Genomic DNA, 17,323 nt, shown 5'->3' with positions numbered 1-17,323 from the left:
AGCCAGACAAGCACTCAATTCCACCATCATCCTCGACATTACCCGCCATATCTTTTACAAGAAAATCCCACAATCATATTCATCAGCATCATCAAAGATGCCTCTTCCATACTCCCGAGTCGATGTGAACTAGGATCAGAACATGCGACGCGTCCTCGGCCCCATCGCTCACGACAAATGGAAAAACAAGTCGACAATGATAGGCTGGTGTTTATATCGGGCTGAGGCCGGCGAATTTACTCACTTACTAAGGCATTGGAATGCTACAGAGGTGGAAACGGCTGGGAGGTTAATAGCATGGGGAGTACCAAATTTTGTCCTTCCAGCTCTGCTGGGTCTACCGTTGGCAGAGGCTCGAACCGGGGATGATGAGACGATTTACCGATGGGTGAAGGATGAAGAGAGGATACTGGAGCATCAATATGATCCGTTCCAAGAGGGGCGATTCAACGATGGTGGAAGCAGTGCCGACAATGGGTATGGGAGAAGTGAGAATCCGTATAGGGGACGGGAGAACATATCGGGGCCTTTGGGGGTGACTCACGTATCAGCAAGACGTGGGAACTCCGGGAGTTTGCAGCAAGACAATCGTCTTCAGGAGGAGAGACCCGGGAGGGCTGGTAACAGTACCGAGACGTCACATGAGACGGAAGCGCATACCTTGGGGGAGATAGACGGGCTAGGAGGTTTCGACAACTTTGGGTATAGGGAGCCAAGCAATCGTACCCGAGGAGAGGGACCCAGGAGTGTTGGTAACGGTACCAAGAACCCGTACAAGTCGAACCGGGATGGTTTAGACCGTTAAGGCCACGTACCAAGATATTGGTCCCTGGAGGGAGAGTTCGTTCTGTGGTTTAGCGAAGCAGCGATCAGTAAATGGGGGAACGCGGAATTAATAGACAGTAGAGAATTCAAGTTAGAGTCTATCCATGACTTTCATTCTTTACATGAGTAATTTCTGCAGTCCAATAAGTACCTAGGCAAAGGTCTTCGGCCTCTTCGCGCCAGGGTTGTGCAAGTCAATCAGCAAGCAGTAGCTGACTTGCGAGAGGTCGCCACAGTGAAAGCACCGAGCATGTCTGGAAGCAGGTTGTCTGAATTCAAAAAAAACAGTCTGATTGTCTATCTTCCTTTCCGGCATCTCATTAAGCTAGAGCTATGTCTTCCTCTCCAACTGTATTAAGCCATAGGCCATCATCGTCATCCTATACCAAGCATTTCCCACGATCGAGTACCAATAAACACCTCCCTCACTGTCCTGAGCTCGAGGCCTGCTGAGCATCGGCCTGGGCCTGCTGAGGCGTCACAGGAATATACCGCAACTCATCCTCGATAGTCGCATAGTAGATCGGTGCCTCCTCAGGGGTGAACCACTCCCTCGGCCACTCAATGAGCGCCTCAATGACATGCTTGTGAACGCCCCAGACCGAAAGTCTAGCGAAAATCTGAATCTCACGAACACCCCACATCTTGTCCGATCGGCCACGTTGTTTCTTGCCTCGCACAAAGTCAATGCACCTCATCGTCATGTCTCCCAGGCTGCTCCACGAGTTTACGTAGCCATCGCCCAGGACCCGCCGGACGTTTTCTTGAAAGTTCTCGTTGACGATGGCTTTGCCAGGGATGTCGATTGATGGAGGTCCGGATGGGCGGGGAGTATCAGGTCGTGGCGGTGCAGGCCGGAATGGTTTGAGCTCTGGGGATGGAGGAGCAGGGCCACGGCTGGGGTCGTAGACAACACCGCTGGCATTCCTGGCAAGTCCATCCACTCGTCGGTAAAACTGGGTGCTGTAGATCTTTGCAAGGACTCGGGCATCCTCAGAAAGATCTCGTTGGTCAGACATAATGCTTGAGTTCGTTGTAATGACTTTGTTGTGATGATGTAGTGTCTTTGTTGTAGTGTGGTTCTTGTGTTGATGGTTCAGCACATTGTTACGGCCCCCAAAGTCTCCTTATATCGTCTATTCCTGTGAGCTAACTGCCCATGAATAACTATCGCTGTGATGGGGGTTCAGAGTGATTCAGTGGAACCAGAGGACTGCATATCCCATTCTGATCAACGGCTAATTTCACTTCGTGTCTTATCGGGGAGGATTCGAAGGCGATCATGCTACCGAAATTCCACTTCGACTGTGATGAAGCTACCAATCGATACGAAACTCACGGCTATTAATTCTCCCGAGTTCATTCAGCGCACCAAGAAGAGGGCTGTGATTCGCGAAGCAGCCCAAACATTTGAGTGTCATTCACAGCTCAATCGAAACTCTCCTGTCCAAAGCTTGAGCTAGATTAGTCAATGCAAGCGCCGCTCTCGATAACACGTACAGTTGGGGTCAACTACGAGATCAATTGTCTGGCTTGAGCTATTGTAAAAGCTGGCATCAATTACTCCTGGCTGAGCGCTCCTGATCGCTGCTAAGCCTGCCGTTCACCTGCCAGATCCGCATCATGATCCTCGCCGCTTCATTCCCTGGTCACCATTTTCCGTGAGTTTGGCTTCTTCCGATCCACGATCTCGATTTCCTCCAGTATCTCGCCCTCCTCCAGTATCTCGCCCTCCTCCAGTATCTCGCCCTCCTCCAGTATCTCGCCCTCCTCCAGTATCTCGCCCTCCTCCAGTATCTCGCCCTCCTCCAGTATCTCGCCCTCCTCCAGTATCTCGCCCTCCTCCAGTATCTCGCCCTCCTCCAGTATCTCGCCCTCCTCGAGATCTTCGTATCCTTCCAAAATCATCTTCTCATCGTCCATAATCTCCTAAAACTCCTTCTCGACCTTATCCGTGAGCGGGTCACCGGGAAACCCGATGAGAGCCTTGACAGTGGCTTCATCAACTCCCTACTCCGTCAATCTCGCAGCTTTGTCAAACTCCTCCTTGGTCCAGGGACGTCCAAGTCGATGGCTTCCTTCAGGCTTGTCCTCAAGCTCCTCTTTGGCATTCTCCGCCATGTCGGTACAGTTCTCGTACTTGTCAACGTGCTCAGGGCCGAGGACGCGGGCGACGTTTTGCTGGAAGTCGTGATCGGCGGGTGAGCGGAGGGTTCGCGAATGGGCGCCCTCTGGCTCGGGGGCATTATCCTTGTTTGGGGTCTGTCGAGGCTTTGTGAAGGAGTGTCTTCGGATGGAGGCTCTCACAGCAGCGGCGTCCCTGCTTGAGGAGGGAGGGTGAGGGGAAGGCAGACGAGGGGATGGCAGACGAGGGGATGACTGACGAGGAGAGCGCTTTCGGGTGACAAATCTAGGGCCATTTTCTCGACGAGGAGTAGGAAGGGGGGGAGGTGGGCAAGCATTCTTACGCTCGTGGGGGGTTAAGTCAGAGACGCGCTTGTAGAGAGGGTTGTTGTAGAACTCCGAGAAGTCATCGTCGTCCTCGAGGTAGTTGTGCTGAGTAGACATGATGACAAGCTGCTACAGCGAAGGATGTTTGTGCTGGGTGTAGTGTATTCTTGTGTTGATGAGGGTTGTATATTGTGGTGGTTTGTGAAGAATAAAACTCCAAGGAGATGTTTGTGTGGGGGGAGAAGAGTAAAAGTTTGAGATCCTCCCGTCTTGTTGTGGTGATGAGATATTGTTCAGGGGGGAGATGATTCATCTTGCTGCTCTGGCAGTGGCAGCTGCGATGCCCTCGCAGCTCGCGCGGCTGCACATAAGGGTGCCAGTGGCTCGTTCAGAGTTCAGCCGTCATGGAAGGCCTGGGGCCTGAGGATAGAACTCTGGGGCTACCTCATGGAACTGGCGATGGCTAACATTCAGGCCGGGCGATGAACTATCCACCAAGGTCAACCTGGCAGGGAGCAAGAAAGCTCCTCATGTTAATTCAGGATCACAAATAGGCTCGTCTCAAAGCTTGGTGACATGTACTCAATTTACCCAAGGCTTATCATCACTTAGAAGAGGTCTTAGGACCTCTCCAGGAGCCTCCTATTGCTTGGGAGTCAAGCATCGTTGAATCGTTGATACAAATTAACATTAAACTACCTGCGCTTAAATATCAGATCGCTCCACATGCAAGTATATGTCCCCAACGCCTGTTCCATCCCTTCTCCTCTCCCTTTTCATCAATGCGACACTCGTCTTGACGACCCTCTCGATCGCATCACCGCCACACACAGCGACAACGACGTTACCAGGAACACTCCCAACCGCCGTTCTGATGAACGTCGCGATCTCGGGTCGGCCCTCTGTGTGCTCAATAGCCGAAGCGTGCGCCCCATCGAAGTCCATCTCCTCCTTCAGCAGCTGTTCCTCCCTGCCGCTTTCCGAAGAGGCACTAGAGTCTATCGAGAAGCGCTCCAATTCAACACTTGGGCCTCTTGTGGGCTCTTCGATCAATCTCTCGCGACTTGCATTCGCCTCATCACGAAGAACTGCATCGGAGACAGTGCCAGCGCCCTTCGTGACAGCAACTTGGACATTCACAGAGATTCCCATCTCCTTCGCCCTCGACAGCACACTTGATATATGCTGAAGGTAAGGTTCCGCATGCGCCCTCCGACGAACAATGTACAAAGCATTGATCTTGCGAACACACCCGGGCGATTGCGTCGAAAGTAAAGCCTCGAGAACGGGCGTGGTGAACGATCCTCCAGTTGACGCAGCGACAAGAACAACATTCTCATACTGCTTCCAATTGGGCGCCGCGCCAAAAGGCCCTGTAAGCATAACCCTCGCACTCCCATTATCACCCCTCAGCCCTGTTCTTCTCGCCCAATCATTAAGATCCCTCGTCAATCCCGTCTTCGTCTTGATCGTAAGTTGGATATCCTGACTCTGACTCTTCCCTTCAGAATCCGGAATATTAGCAATCGTGAACGGATGCGGTGTCTCCCATCGCAAAGTCGGCAACCAGATCAAAACATGCTGCCCCGGCTTCCAGCTGAACCCAACGTTTCGAATAGTTATGGTGGTTAATTCGTCGTCGACTGCTTGAATACTGGCGTCGTATGCGTATCGCACAGATGGATTCGCCGAAACCCGAAGCCGCAGGTTCCGCCAGATCGGATTCGCCGAGCGTGTCACTACATCGTATGCAAAAACGCCCACTGCGCACCAGATGCTGAAGAGGTGATGGTCTGGAACGTGCAGGACCAAAAAGACCAGAAGAAGTACGACTGAGATGATATGCTGTACCACGAAGAGTTCGTACTTCATACGTCGGAAGAAGGGCAGCGTCGACACAACCGTCCAAGCTAAGATGAACCACGCTCCAATGCCCGGTAGTACCATCTTGACGGTCTTGACCTCGGTCCAGAAGAAGCTGGCGGCTAGCCATTCCCATGCGAAGAAGCCGCCGTGGATGGTTGCGCTTGCGAAGAAGACCCTTGACGCCCATCTGTGGAACCAATTGAGCCTCTCGTAAGAAGTTCCAAGTAACAGACCAATTGGGTTGACGCGCACAGCTAGGAGGAAGGGTAGTGAAGTCTGTGTCGCAGTTATCCAAGCTGCGCGAAACGCAATGCGCTCGTGGAAATTGGCATCGTGGTGGATGGACTTGTAAGTTACGAGACCCGCCACGAACGCTGTGTACGCGACAATGACAATTGTCTTGCGAACTGGCAACGTTGCTGACCGGACTGGAAGTCGAAATACTCTTGATACAAGAGCCTTTGGCGCATCAACCAATTTCTCTACCGTCGAGATTGACGTATCCGAACTGACCCCAGCATCTCTTCTCTTTATCCTACAATGTCTCAGCCTTGTTCCCATGTTTTTTGAGTCAACATACCGTTGTTTAGCGATGAAAATAGATATTAACCGTGAGACAGAACCAATTATCACCACCATCGCCAAGACATACCAGTAGAGACACGCGAGAAAGTGCTGTCTCACTGAATCCTCGCTCTGATGCCCATGACCGTGGCCATGTTCCTCCTCTTCGTGTCCGTGGCCATGACCGCCGTGTCTTCTTAACAAATCCATAACGATAACATGAAGAAGAGGAGGAAGTGAGATGCCTCGTATTGGAATGAGAACTAGCTTGGTCAACGGGGTAAGGTTAGATTACGTGATGCGAAATCTCCGGATGGGCCGGGTCGTAATTGGTGGAGGGAGGGAATCTTGCTCAAATGGACTCAGCCACGAAGAGCCTCGAAGGAGGGCATTGATGATGAGCGACTACAGTATTTGGGCTGTGTTCAATTGGTAGAATGGTCTTCTGCATTGAGACGGCTGAACTTAATCTCAGCTTTGGGACGATGCTATTTTGGGAGTAATACCCTATACCACTGATTTTTGAGGGTTGGATTTACGAAGTGAAGCTTTCCGAATAATATCTTGTCGGCGATTGGATAGCTCGTATACGGTGTCCAACAGGGTACATCGAGTATCTAACTTGCTTGGGACCACTATGCAGTTCTCGTCAGGAAGCAAAAAGACTTTAGACCATGAAATAAATGCCAACAAAAACTCGGTAAAGAGTCCTCTAAGCTAATACTCAATCTACCTAAATATTTTTTATGGCTTAGGATCCGGGTGTTAAGCTCTTTTTCGTCCCCGGAGCAGCATGCTAAACAACATCGATGCAGTCAGCGCAGTTTCTATTGATTGGTCATCTGGAGCCTTCTGCATCTTACCTCTGGGCAGCATTTACGAAAGGGAATACGTTGACCAAGCCGAGAGACCAGCCACCAAGACCCAACGAATTGTCCCTAATTATCGAGATGCCGCCGTCCTGACTGTTGGCTCTGCTTCATGCTCAAGGCCAAGATGCCCAGAAAGCCGAGACCTCAATCCGTCCCCATTGTATTCGTAATATCCTCCCCAAGGCCCTCACCGAATGTCATGACGCAACTCCCAAGCGTCGGCGCATTGACCGACGTCGCCAACTCAAACGTCCAACTCATCACCTGCAAGGCGTCCAATGTCTCAGCCCGTATCAACATTCTTCCTCACCCACTGCCATTCTCAGCACTCTCTGCCGATCATCCATCCGTAACCGGCTTCACTCGTGCACATGACCAAGCCACCGATCGTCAAGCTGCATAAACAGCGTCGCATTCTAAAAAGACATGTGAAGTTCAATTTTCGCAATCGATACAACTCTATTGGTTCCGATGTCGGGCGCATCATCTGTCTTAGCTAGTGTCTCTTTAATGGGCATAAGGAAGAAATAGGCGTTTATAAAAAGAAAGGGTTTTGGAACATGCAGTGATTTGTTGGTGGCTGGAGATTAACTTGCAGCTTGGGAGAGGCACAGCTCGTAGGTGGCTGTTGGATGCTCTCTTTTTTCGTTCCTGGGCGTGGCACCCCAAGAACCCCCCAAAGTTATCATGTGCAACACGAGATCACTCTACCACGACAAGGAATGGTCATGCAAAACGAGGGTGTTGTCGTTTTATTGCATCAGATGCACAGAAATCTGATCTGGATGAGACCCTCGGCAGCGCATCTTACCTTTCACATGCTGCAAAATACACTGATGATAGGTTCTCGATGATTCAGGCACAGGCACAGGTAAAATACGTGAGTTGTCATGCATCTTCCATTTCTGGGGACTGTCCAGTGTCAACAGGCTCAAGCGCTCGCCAAGACCTCTACCCCATTCACGATTTCTCTTCCAACAGAACCCCATTTTCAGCGACGGCGTCAAATCTAGCCACGGGAAGACCCGGCGTACAAGAAAAGAGGTCTGTGTTTCAGACGCTGGGATCACCCCCGCGATTGAAGTGAGTGAGTGATTTTAGGCGCTCTGTGAAACTGGTCTGTGACTGCTGGATCAGTGCGAAAAAGAACGGACGAAAAATGAGACCTTGGATGATTTGCATATCAGGTTCAGCTATTGACGGGTCGACGTATGCACGCATGGATGGGTTATGTACAATGCATCGGTATTTGTGTCCCACTTGATGTTTGACACGTGGATACCGTGAAGCATAATAAACTTGAGACTCTGATCATGAATATCACTCGGTCGGTATTGCGAGTACATTATTCAGCTGCTGTGGTAAGGCTTCAAGTCTTGTGCAATCCTACAGAGAAACAGGGCTCGGCGTACAGTTGTAAACGCCAGCGGACGGACCGACAGACAGACAGACAGAAAAAAGGCGCAGCAACGTGAGAGCGGGCCGCCCAAAAGCCAAGTCCCAATTAACCCCTGTTGCTCGCCTGCGTGACGTGGGACCAACCCTGCTAGACCCCTTCTAACTCGTTGGTGTCAAAAGAGGTATAGAGGCAGAAATGTCAGTCCCTGCAGTGCCAGATCGATAGACTGCTTATTCCTTTCGGTTTGTTTGTTCCGTAACCCGCCGACTTGTGCTGTTCCTGAGCTGATGAAAACACAGAGGCTAGACGAGTGAGAGACACTAGACACTAGAGACGGGCATCATGCCGGGCCACCCCCAGACACTCGGACTCTCGTTTGTGTCGGGGCATACAGTGATACAAGCCCATGTCTCTCATTTTCACTCTGATAGAGTAAAACCTGAGCATGTGAAGATGAATATCCAACACTGGTCCTACAAGCCGTCCACGTCATATGATTCCCTGCTTCACATTCCATACTTCATATAGAAACATCCTCAAGATCCTCCCCTCCTTCTCTGCACTCTGCATTTTCGCTTTCTCTCGGTCCACCTCCTGCAAAGCCCCATAACTTTCTCTTCTCTTCCGGTCCCGCAGCCGATCGTCAACGCGCAAAGCCGTCGTCGGTCATACCGCAACTCCACCAATTGAGTAACAAAGAAGCTCCACTGGCCTGGCCAAAGTTTGGGTAAGGTGATATTTTTCTCGTGGTGATCGGTTGACCGTTTGGACTAACGGGATGGGCTTGAAGAGAAGGAAAAACAGGACCGAAGTTGACTAAAGCAACGCACCGCTTGAGATCGCCAATATCATTCGATTTGGGATTGACGACGTGTGATAGAGCAAGGCAGAGCAGATTGAGAGTCTAGTAGACAGACGCTCATCTTGTCTTTGTTTGTCTGCTTCACTGTTCAGCTTAAGCTTATTGTTACTCATAATTAACCTCACTTCACTCCAACCCACCAAATCGCAAATACCCGGCTTTTACTCCCGAATTCTCCAGTACCCATTACAAACCATTATTATCTACCATCAAAACACCAACTCGTCCTATTTCACCAACGCTATTCCTTAGGTACATGACACCACCACCGTCGTGCATATCCTTTCACCGCCCAGAGGCCAATCCAACACCCCTGGTCCCCAGCATCCCGCTTAGAGCCCCTGCTAGGGCCCTGAACTTTTCTCGACTGGGGTGTCTTTGGTTCAACTCGGGTTAAGTTAAATAACAAGAGAAGGGCAGACCGCAACTTTTTGGTTCTCTTTGTTTGTTTCTCCCGCAACCAGGTTTTTTCGCCTTCGCTTCGCTTCACCGCGGAAAAGAAGTGGAAAGCTTATCCCCCTTTTCTCCTTTCCTATATATTCATTACTTTGTCTTTCGTTTTTTGTTGTTGGTGACTTGGACCTTGGCTGGACTGGGTCGGAGATTTGTGTCTATCGTTTTTGGGGGATTATTAGTAAACGGGTGCTGTTGTGAATACCCTCCACCTCATCATACACCCATTTACCTTCTTTTACTGGAACGACTCGCCACAAATTAATCTCACCTTCAATTCATCTTGCCTTATACTTCGACTGGTCAGCTTGGTATCGTCGGATGTTCGCCCATCATGGAGGAAAGATCTGAGTCGCGAGCTTCAGGTACAACATACCATAGCTTCGCAGACACGGAGTTGTTTGAACCCATGTCTCCCCCTCGACCACCAGTTACCCACGATACAACCAGTCTCCAACACCTCGAACATCTTCAACATGAGCTTCAGCGCCAGCAGCGTGAAGCTCCGAGTAGCAAGGACTGGGTGAGAGAGCGACGACCTGGCACGGCAAAGATGCAGCGACAAGATTCAGGCTATGAGTCAAACACGCCCCGACGAACCTCTACTTCTAATACTTCCCACGCCGGGTCTACTATTAACAACGCTCACCTTCTTGTTGGCCGGCGCTCGTCAAATGGTTCCTCCAGGGACGGTAGTGGTAGTGGTAGCAGCAACGGCTCAGGAGTAAGATCTCGTTTCAGAGATCGTCGCCCTTCACTCCGTCGAGCAGCAAAGACTCACCCCGTTCAACCAACACGCACATCCAACCAATCCCTCCACCTCGTACGCACCGCAACAGCTACATCTCCCCCCAAGCAGTCCGCCGCATTCTTCCACTTCCCATCGCCAGATCCTATTCAGCTCGCCGACACCGTTCCCGACCGCCGCGTGCAACCCACGCCCATCCCCTCACCACCGCCTCAGACAACACACTACTGGACCAGCGACCGCACCCGCCGTCTTGAATACGCCGCCATCGACGCTGCGACGCGCGGTGTGAAGGGCTGGGTGCTGAGACATCTCGTGCCTGATTGTTTTGTGTCGTGCGAGAATAAACATGTCTCGTTTGATGATGACTCGGGCAGCGTGAGAAGGTATAGACTTGAACTTGAGGATGATCATGCTGAGAAGGCGGGAGGCAAGTCTGTGCGGCGACGCAAGGGATGGAAATTCTGGCGCCGCAGAAAGGTCGATGCTCAACCTTCGGCCTACATCTAAACACCCCTCACCCACGAACAAAGAAACACTACCACCCCGCATATCGCATCGCATCACATCGCATCGTTGGCGTTATATACCCGTTGGTTTTTACATCGAGTTAATTTTACAGAAAGAACACCTGCATGATACAAGAAGATAATGATTTGATAGCATTTGGAGCGAAGAAAGGAAGGAAAGCCAGAAAGTATGATCTAGATGAAGAGATGTCGCATGAAGCTTCTATTCTGGTGAGGGAAGTTATTTATTCTCCATTTATTTTATTTTATTTTACCTGCGCGTTACTATTTAACAGATATTTTCGGCACTTATTACTATTTATACCATAAGCATAGTTAGTATTGTTTAAAGACAAGAATGATTGACTTTTAGGCAAACAAACATGTTCAACCTCGTGAGGTCCGTGACCCGTTGTTCTTTGTTCTCCAGATGTTCAATAGATTGGACCGAGCGCTGTTCGCAAGCTCGGTAATGATTTAATGACCGGGCCCTTCAATTGACCGCCCGATTTCTGAAACTGCAATTCTAGCAGCCGATTTACAATGTCGCAGCCGATCTGCAAGAAACTGCCCATGATGCTCATCTCGCCGAATGAAACGCCGGCCACGAGCCTCTCCGCGTCCGAGGGCCCACTCCGGAGGTCAGCTTCGGAGCCTTGTCAGACGATACTTCCGATCCGGCGCAAATCCCTGGAATTGGTGGCTCCACCGGCCAGGGAAGAGGGAATTGATCGAGAGGTGGAAAAAGTGCCGATGAGTCTTGCGAGGATTGTAGTGAACATGCAAGAACATTACACAGCGGAGTTGGAGGCTGAGAGACAAAGGACAGAAGACTTGGCGAGGCAGAACGAGGAGATGATGAGGAAGATGGGGGAGATGGAGAGGAGACTACAGATGCATGTTGTTCTCATGGATGGGTTTGTTGGGTTTATGAGGGATGTGAAGGAGGGAAAGTTCGCAACTGGTGGAGGTGCTGAACTTGAGATTGCAAAGTCCTTTGGGGGAGAGCATCTGGATGAGATCAGAGGGCTTGTAGCAGAGAGTTACATGCCGGTTCAACAGAGCGTGGAGCAGCCAGCCACTGAGCATACGGACTTTGGTGATCAAGATGAGCTTCACGAAACATCGGCGGTCGTTCGGCACGTGAGCTTTGACGAATCGCCACCAACGCTAGACCTGGAAGCACTTCCTGTACGAAGCACTGGACGACGAGCACCAAAGCGCAAGAACCCTCCTTTGAGACCACATCGTGAGGTGAAGCGAAAAACAAGGGCGAATCTGCGGAGTGTTCGACTTCGCAACACTTCATCGTGGAATGTCATCAATACCAGGAATTCTCCGTATGCAGGTGCTGACTTGAGCAATGGAGAGGACAAGGACCTTGACTTCACTCCTGATCTCGAGGTTGACGACGGTGACGAAGAGGAAGATGAAGAGCAGGAGGAGGTGGTGGAGGATGATAGCAACGATGAGATGGAGGACATACCAAATGCCCCAGCAACACCGTCACCTTCGCTCTTAGACAAAGATCTCGAAACCACAAAGACACGATACTCCACCCCTCGCTCCGTCACATATCGGTACGCAAGCGGTCCACCCGGTCGCAAGTTCAAATACCACCGCATGCCCAAGTCTGTCGCATTAGTATGGCAAGAGTGGAAGCACGGCAGTAACGGAAATCCATCGATCCAATCACTCGAAGAAAAATACAGCACAAGATGGCGAATGGGGACGTTACAGGAGCGCAAGTATGCGAGCAATTACGTCAGTGTGAGGCAGAAGGTTGTGAGAAAGGTGGAGGAAATGTGTGAGCAGAAGGGATTGACGCCGGAAAACGCTTGTGAGATTTTGGATAGACGTGTTGATGGGAGGATGCAATTACTCATGACGGCGTTGAGAAAGGGGCAGGATCCGTTGGTCGTTGTTCCAAGGAGGTAGTACGTGAGTCAGCGATGTTCGTCAAAGAGACAATTGACATGAATCAGAAAATGACCATTGTGAGTGAGTGATTGAACAAGCGAACAAGCCTCATCCAGGCGTTGTTACAGAGCAATGTTCACTGGCCTGAAAGACAGGGTCCTTTCTTCAATGAACGACTCTTTGACACCCCCTGCAAAACCGACCATTGCTTTGTCTTCACTACCTGAACAATGATAAACACGCAGAACATGATCTATCATTTTACCCACAGACCTCATCACCAATCGTTAAAAGCGCTTCGCCATACCTTTCTCTTACTTTACCAACTTCAACTTATATCTTGAAGCTTCACAACACGTTACTCACTGTCTCTACACTACGTTACTTACTGTGATTACAAGATACGCTTCAACACCATGTGCTACATACAGGTCGTCCACATCACACGCTGCGAGACCCGTCGCCCAGCCATAATCAACACTACTACTGGTAAAACAGTCTATCATCCGCTCGAACCACCTGGGATCTGCGAGCACCACCGACCATTTGGCGGCGCAACATGTCATTACCATGGCGACTGCTGCTCACCCGGGCAGATCTTCTTCTGCAACGCAAAGGGCCCTAGGGATATATGTCGTGGCAGACAGGCCTATCACATAAACATCCATCCGCACTACATGTACGAGTCCGGTGTACTTCATCAAATGGAGCCCATTGAAGACTGGGAGGCACTCGAGATGAACACGGATGTTTTCGCGTACGAGGAGGATATTCGGTATCAGTTCTTTGAGGCCGGTGCATTGATGTATGAGCTTGAGCAGGACGCCGAGAAGATTGTTGAGTACATTCTGCGCAACCGGACTAGCTGCCCCGAGGAAGAGGCAGAGCTGTTCCTTGAGCATGGCGATCTTTATGAGATGTGGGGTGAAGCACATCACCACTTCGTGGGGCTGATAGAGGCGTGGGAGGTTCTGGCGAATGTAGGTTGTATGGAAGTCTGCCCGTCTTCTCTCCTGCGCGTTCATCCCTGGCGAGATTGCTTCCAGGAATGTCCTACTCTACAGAAGGGGTTTCCGCAGTTTAGTTATCTTCCATTTGCTTGGCTCGATAATGTTGAACGGCAGGATGATATTCTGCGATGGCATCCCTATTACTCTCAGCACCAGATACCACCTCGTCCTGAACCATCTATTAAGGACGATGCGCTGTGGACATCGCCCGCACCATATGGTGTCAATACAGGTTTCCCTGAAAGGACTTTTCCACGGGCTCCTGAGTTTCAGCAGCAGATGGGGGCACTGCCGTATCCGGGAGAATGGGCCGAGGTGTTTGAGGACAGGGCTCGACGGATGGCTCAGATTGAATCTGAGCCTACGTCGCTTTCGTCGAGTTCTGGGCCAGAGATTCCTCCGTGGGTCATTCCTTATGGTCAGGAACCAGATATGGGATGGAAGGACATTGACTGGCACAACTGCACCACCATTATCGAACCGCCTATGAGCCCGAAGAGCCTTCCGCGCGAGGGAGTGGTTCAAAGGGTCATGCCCCCGAAGGACAGCTACATGAACCCCAGTGACGTGCCCGCCAGTCCAGCACTTGTTCCAGACAGGAAAAAGGCCAAACGGGTTAGTACCCCATGGCGAACTCAACCTGCTTCTAGAGAGGTTATACCTGGGAACCTTTTCGGCGATCCTCTTGAGGCTCCATGGAATGGATACAGCTTCACTGGGACGGAGAAATCGGCAGAGCAGGAGTTTCTCCATGTCCCTATACTAGCCGAGGAGCCTCAGTTCATTGTACCCAAAGCGAAGAAGATCTTGAAAAGGAAGAGTGAAGAAGATTTGGATGGTGGAATTGAGAGGAAGAGATCGAAGGGGGTGGACAGGCAGGCAAAGCAGAAGCTTTCTCATGCCCCTTCCCCAATTGGGTATTTGAGGATGTCTGTATGTAGAGCAGTGGAGACACTGAAGAGAAAGAGTGAAGATGATTTGGATTGGGGGATCGAGAGAAAGAAGTTGAGGGTTTGTACTATTTGAAGAGTTCATGGGTTGGGCTTTAGGAGTACTAGGAGTTAAGCGTCTGGGAGTCAAGGAGTTTGAGATCAAAAAGGGCTGGGTATGGATTGCTCATAAGAAATAAAAATGGCAAAACATATGAGAAGTTTGATCGTGAGAAAATTGATTGTCTTGATTGATGCTTTACTAATGCTGATTGATTATCGTTTACTACTTGGGCTGTCTGAAGCTGGTGACCAGACCAGTTTCCTCATCCCTCTCGACACCACCACCGATGACGATCCCGTGTGCACGGCGCGGAAGACTCAACAAACCCTTACCGACAGCATTATAGTCCCCAAAGAAGGTATGAGCGCGAACGTCAGAACCAGTGGTCAGCCCATGTCCTAGAGTCACACCCCACATATCTCCAACACGAATAGCATGCGCAGAAGAACTAGCATCGCGCTCCAAGAGAACCGAGTAAATACATCCAGTGTACATCACAACGCCATCAGCTTCATTGGCTGGAAAGTCCCAGCGTTTTCCGTCGGAAGAAACAGGATGCCATGGTGTGACGAGAACCTTACCCACGCGACACAGGATCTCACTCTCAACGGGGGTTTTGAGAACCATGGCGACACGGCGTGAACCACGCGGTGTGCGAACTTTCATGCCGCGTCGAAGTTTTCGGATCTGTACTGTTCGGCCAGAAGCGAGTGCGACGACTGTAGAGCCTGCGAAGCAGACACCGCTGGAGTTACGGTAAGAACTCATGCTGATGCCTGTCATTGAACCATGCGAGCGACTGCCGCCCCTAGCGTGCACGTGTCGCGAAGGTTCGGGAGCGGGGAGACTATCGAAGATTTGGTCAAGTGCATCACGGCAGGAGATGAATAGAGGACTCTCGGTGCCGTATTGAAGAGGACCGGGGTCCTTGAAGGAGTTGCAGACTTGGCGCGTATGGGCATTGAGGAGAGATGGGAGGAAATGACACCCCCATCTGTTGAAGTACTCTTTGCTCTCGATGGCCATGGAGACTTGGCCTTGGGGTTCATCGGCTGATACGTCTTGCATGAGAGATTTGTTCTTCTCGTCATTGAAGTTCTTGGCGGGAAGGGTATCGATCCAAGTTCGAAGCTCTTCGCGCTTATTCTTCATACCCCGTGTTATGCCGTGCTCACCATCTACTCCAATAGGAAACATGGTCGAGATGAAGTTGCAGATTAAAGATCTCGATTCATGGTACGCGATCTCGGAGGCAGGCAGATCGCTGTACTCCAGAATGTTGCACTGATTACTCGCCATAGCAATAAAGTCAGCGTCTTTTGATAGGATTGACTCGAGAACCTTTCGGCTCTTAAGGCAATCCCCAGGCTTCACATATGTCAAATGCGCATCGACAAGAGCGCGAGTGGGCTTCTCTTCATTCAAGAACTCAAGCTCCTTGAGACCATTCGTGCTGAGGAAAATATCGCGAGACTGTCCAAACTGCAGATTTCCAAGGTTTATCGTAAGTTCAACCTGGCTATCTTCCGAATCATCGGCATACACAGGGACTATTTGGTCCACGGACGGCCCAGTTGTCTCGTAGAGCTCCAAGGGCCTGGTGTATGAGAGTTTGAGAACAGCGCGCGTGGCGAATGTGCTTTGGAGGTTTGCGACGGCGTGGACGAATACTGTTCCAATCATACCGGCGTCGGGGATGAAGGCGTAGTTACCGCCGCCAATCTCGGCGATGGACTTGAGGAGCCCGGAGCGGAGACTGTAGCCGAAGCCAAAGGTGTGAATTGAGGCTGGGAGGGGACCCATTGCGCGGATCTTGGGGACGAAGCCTGCTGCAGGGTTCCTACGAGAATGAGCATCTACGTTTGTGGGGAGCGGGGTGGACTTACATGTGGTTTGGCATGCCGTCGGTGAGGATCATGATGGCAGGGACGTTGGTAGACGACTCTCCAGTATTGAACAACTTGATACTATCAAGTAAACCTTGCCAGAGATTGGTAGCATCGAGAGGCTTCATGCTCCTCACATTCTTGAGCGACCGAGCTTTGTTCTCTTTGTTCATGGGGATAAGAGGTTGGAGAACCTTGGCCTTGGAGGCAAAGGTGACGATACCAAGACGATCATTCTCGTTCATCGACTCAATGATGGTGAGTGCAGCATGCTTTGTGAGGTCCAAAACGGACAGACCATTGCTCTCGTCGCTTTCTCCAGGGACAGGCGCTGCAGAGACCATGGATCCGGAGACATCAATGACAAGGACGATATCACAAGGTACATGAGGAATCTTAACAGATGGTTCTTTTGGGGGTTCGATCTTGACCAAGAGACCTTTTCTGTTTGGTACAGGCTCTAGACGAAGAATAGCATCTTTATCAGAGATGGTCCCAATGGGTTGAACTTGGTCCTTTTCGGGGTCTTCTTTGGGCGACTCGTCATTGGTGCTCTTAGAGCCACTGACGAGACTGCGAAAGATGGGTACTCTCTGCATATTGTCAGTTACAGTAATCCTTTGACGACTCTGGTACTTACAACCATGATGGGCTATTATGACCGTGTCAAACGGATGCGAGATCTCACAGAGTCTCAGAGAGTAGAGGAAAGAGTTGAGATCTAAGCGTAAGCTGACTAGACAGCGAAAGCTAGCATTTTAATACACAAGTAGCATGTTTCCCAGTGAATGCCAATCTTATGGTCCTACAGAAGGATTGTATGAGTCTGACCGATTGTAAGCTAGCCCCATGTCACGATCCGCCCGTCATACCGAACGGACCACATGGCACGCCAAGGTAATTCGCCAGGCAGATTGTTTGGGCCGCACGAATACGGAGAGAGTAGTATTGGCACTAACAAAGAA

General features: G+C 50.6%; 8 protein-coding genes across 8 annotated transcripts; 4 read left to right on the top strand and 4 right to left on the bottom strand.

Moving 5' to 3' along the window:
- Positions 1-142: 142 nt before the first annotated feature.
- On the top strand, positions 143-805 carry FPRO_09882 (uncharacterized protein; the record flags this gene model as incomplete). The annotated part of the gene is made up of 1 exon (XM_031233321.1): positions 143-805. One exon carries the CDS (start codon positions 143-145, stop codon positions 803-805), a length of 663 nt encoding a protein of 220 aa, XP_031083170.1.
- Positions 806-1,250: 445 nt separating this feature from the next.
- On the bottom strand, positions 1,251-1,844 carry FPRO_09881 (uncharacterized protein; the record flags this gene model as incomplete). Its single annotated transcript, XM_031233320.1, has 1 exon — positions 1,251-1,844. The coding sequence occupies one exon, from the start codon at positions 1,842-1,844 to the stop codon at positions 1,251-1,253; it is 594 nt and encodes a 197-aa protein (XP_031083169.1).
- Positions 1,845-2,835: 991 nt separating this feature from the next.
- On the bottom strand, positions 2,836-3,393 carry FPRO_09880 (uncharacterized protein; the record flags this gene model as incomplete). Its single annotated transcript, XM_031233319.1, has 1 exon — positions 2,836-3,393. One exon carries the CDS (start codon positions 3,391-3,393, stop codon positions 2,836-2,838), a length of 558 nt encoding a protein of 185 aa, XP_031083168.1.
- A 588-nt stretch (positions 3,394-3,981) lies between these two features.
- FPRO_09879 (uncharacterized protein) lies at positions 3,982-5,916 on the bottom strand (the record flags this gene model as incomplete). The annotated part of the gene is made up of 2 exons (XM_031233318.1): positions 3,982-5,677; positions 5,795-5,916. The coding sequence occupies 2 exons, from the start codon at positions 5,914-5,916 to the stop codon at positions 3,982-3,984; spliced, it is 1,818 nt and encodes a 605-aa protein (XP_031083167.1).
- Positions 5,917-9,626: 3,710 nt separating this feature from the next.
- Positions 9,627-10,550, top strand: FPRO_09878 (uncharacterized protein; the record flags this gene model as incomplete). Its single annotated transcript, XM_031233317.1, has 1 exon — positions 9,627-10,550. The coding sequence occupies one exon, from the start codon at positions 9,627-9,629 to the stop codon at positions 10,548-10,550; it is 924 nt and encodes a 307-aa protein (XP_031083166.1).
- Positions 10,551-11,092: 542 nt separating this feature from the next.
- On the top strand, positions 11,093-12,487 carry FPRO_09877 (uncharacterized protein; the record flags this gene model as incomplete). Its single annotated transcript, XM_031233315.1, has 1 exon — positions 11,093-12,487. The coding sequence occupies one exon, from the start codon at positions 11,093-11,095 to the stop codon at positions 12,485-12,487; it is 1,395 nt and encodes a 464-aa protein (XP_031083165.1).
- Positions 12,488-12,885: 398 nt separating this feature from the next.
- Positions 12,886-14,505, top strand: FPRO_09876 (uncharacterized protein; the record flags this gene model as incomplete). Its single annotated transcript, XM_031233314.1, has 1 exon — positions 12,886-14,505. The coding sequence occupies one exon, from the start codon at positions 12,886-12,888 to the stop codon at positions 14,503-14,505; it is 1,620 nt and encodes a 539-aa protein (XP_031083164.1).
- A 189-nt stretch (positions 14,506-14,694) lies between these two features.
- Positions 14,695-17,004, bottom strand: FPRO_09875 (uncharacterized protein; the record flags this gene model as incomplete). The annotated part of the gene is made up of 3 exons (XM_031233313.1): positions 14,695-16,312; positions 16,359-16,951; positions 17,002-17,004. 3 exons carry the CDS (start codon positions 17,002-17,004, stop codon positions 14,695-14,697), a joined length of 2,214 nt encoding a protein of 737 aa, XP_031083163.1.
- Positions 17,005-17,323: the final 319 nt, after the last annotated feature.

The sequence above is a fragment of the Fusarium proliferatum genome, assembly GCF_900067095.1.
Source record: "Fusarium proliferatum ET1 genome assembly, contig: FPRO_scaffold006, whole genome shotgun sequence".
Lineage (NCBI taxonomy): Eukaryota > Fungi > Ascomycota > Sordariomycetes > Hypocreales > Nectriaceae > Fusarium > Fusarium proliferatum.
This window is presented reverse-complemented; position numbering and strand designations above follow the sequence as displayed.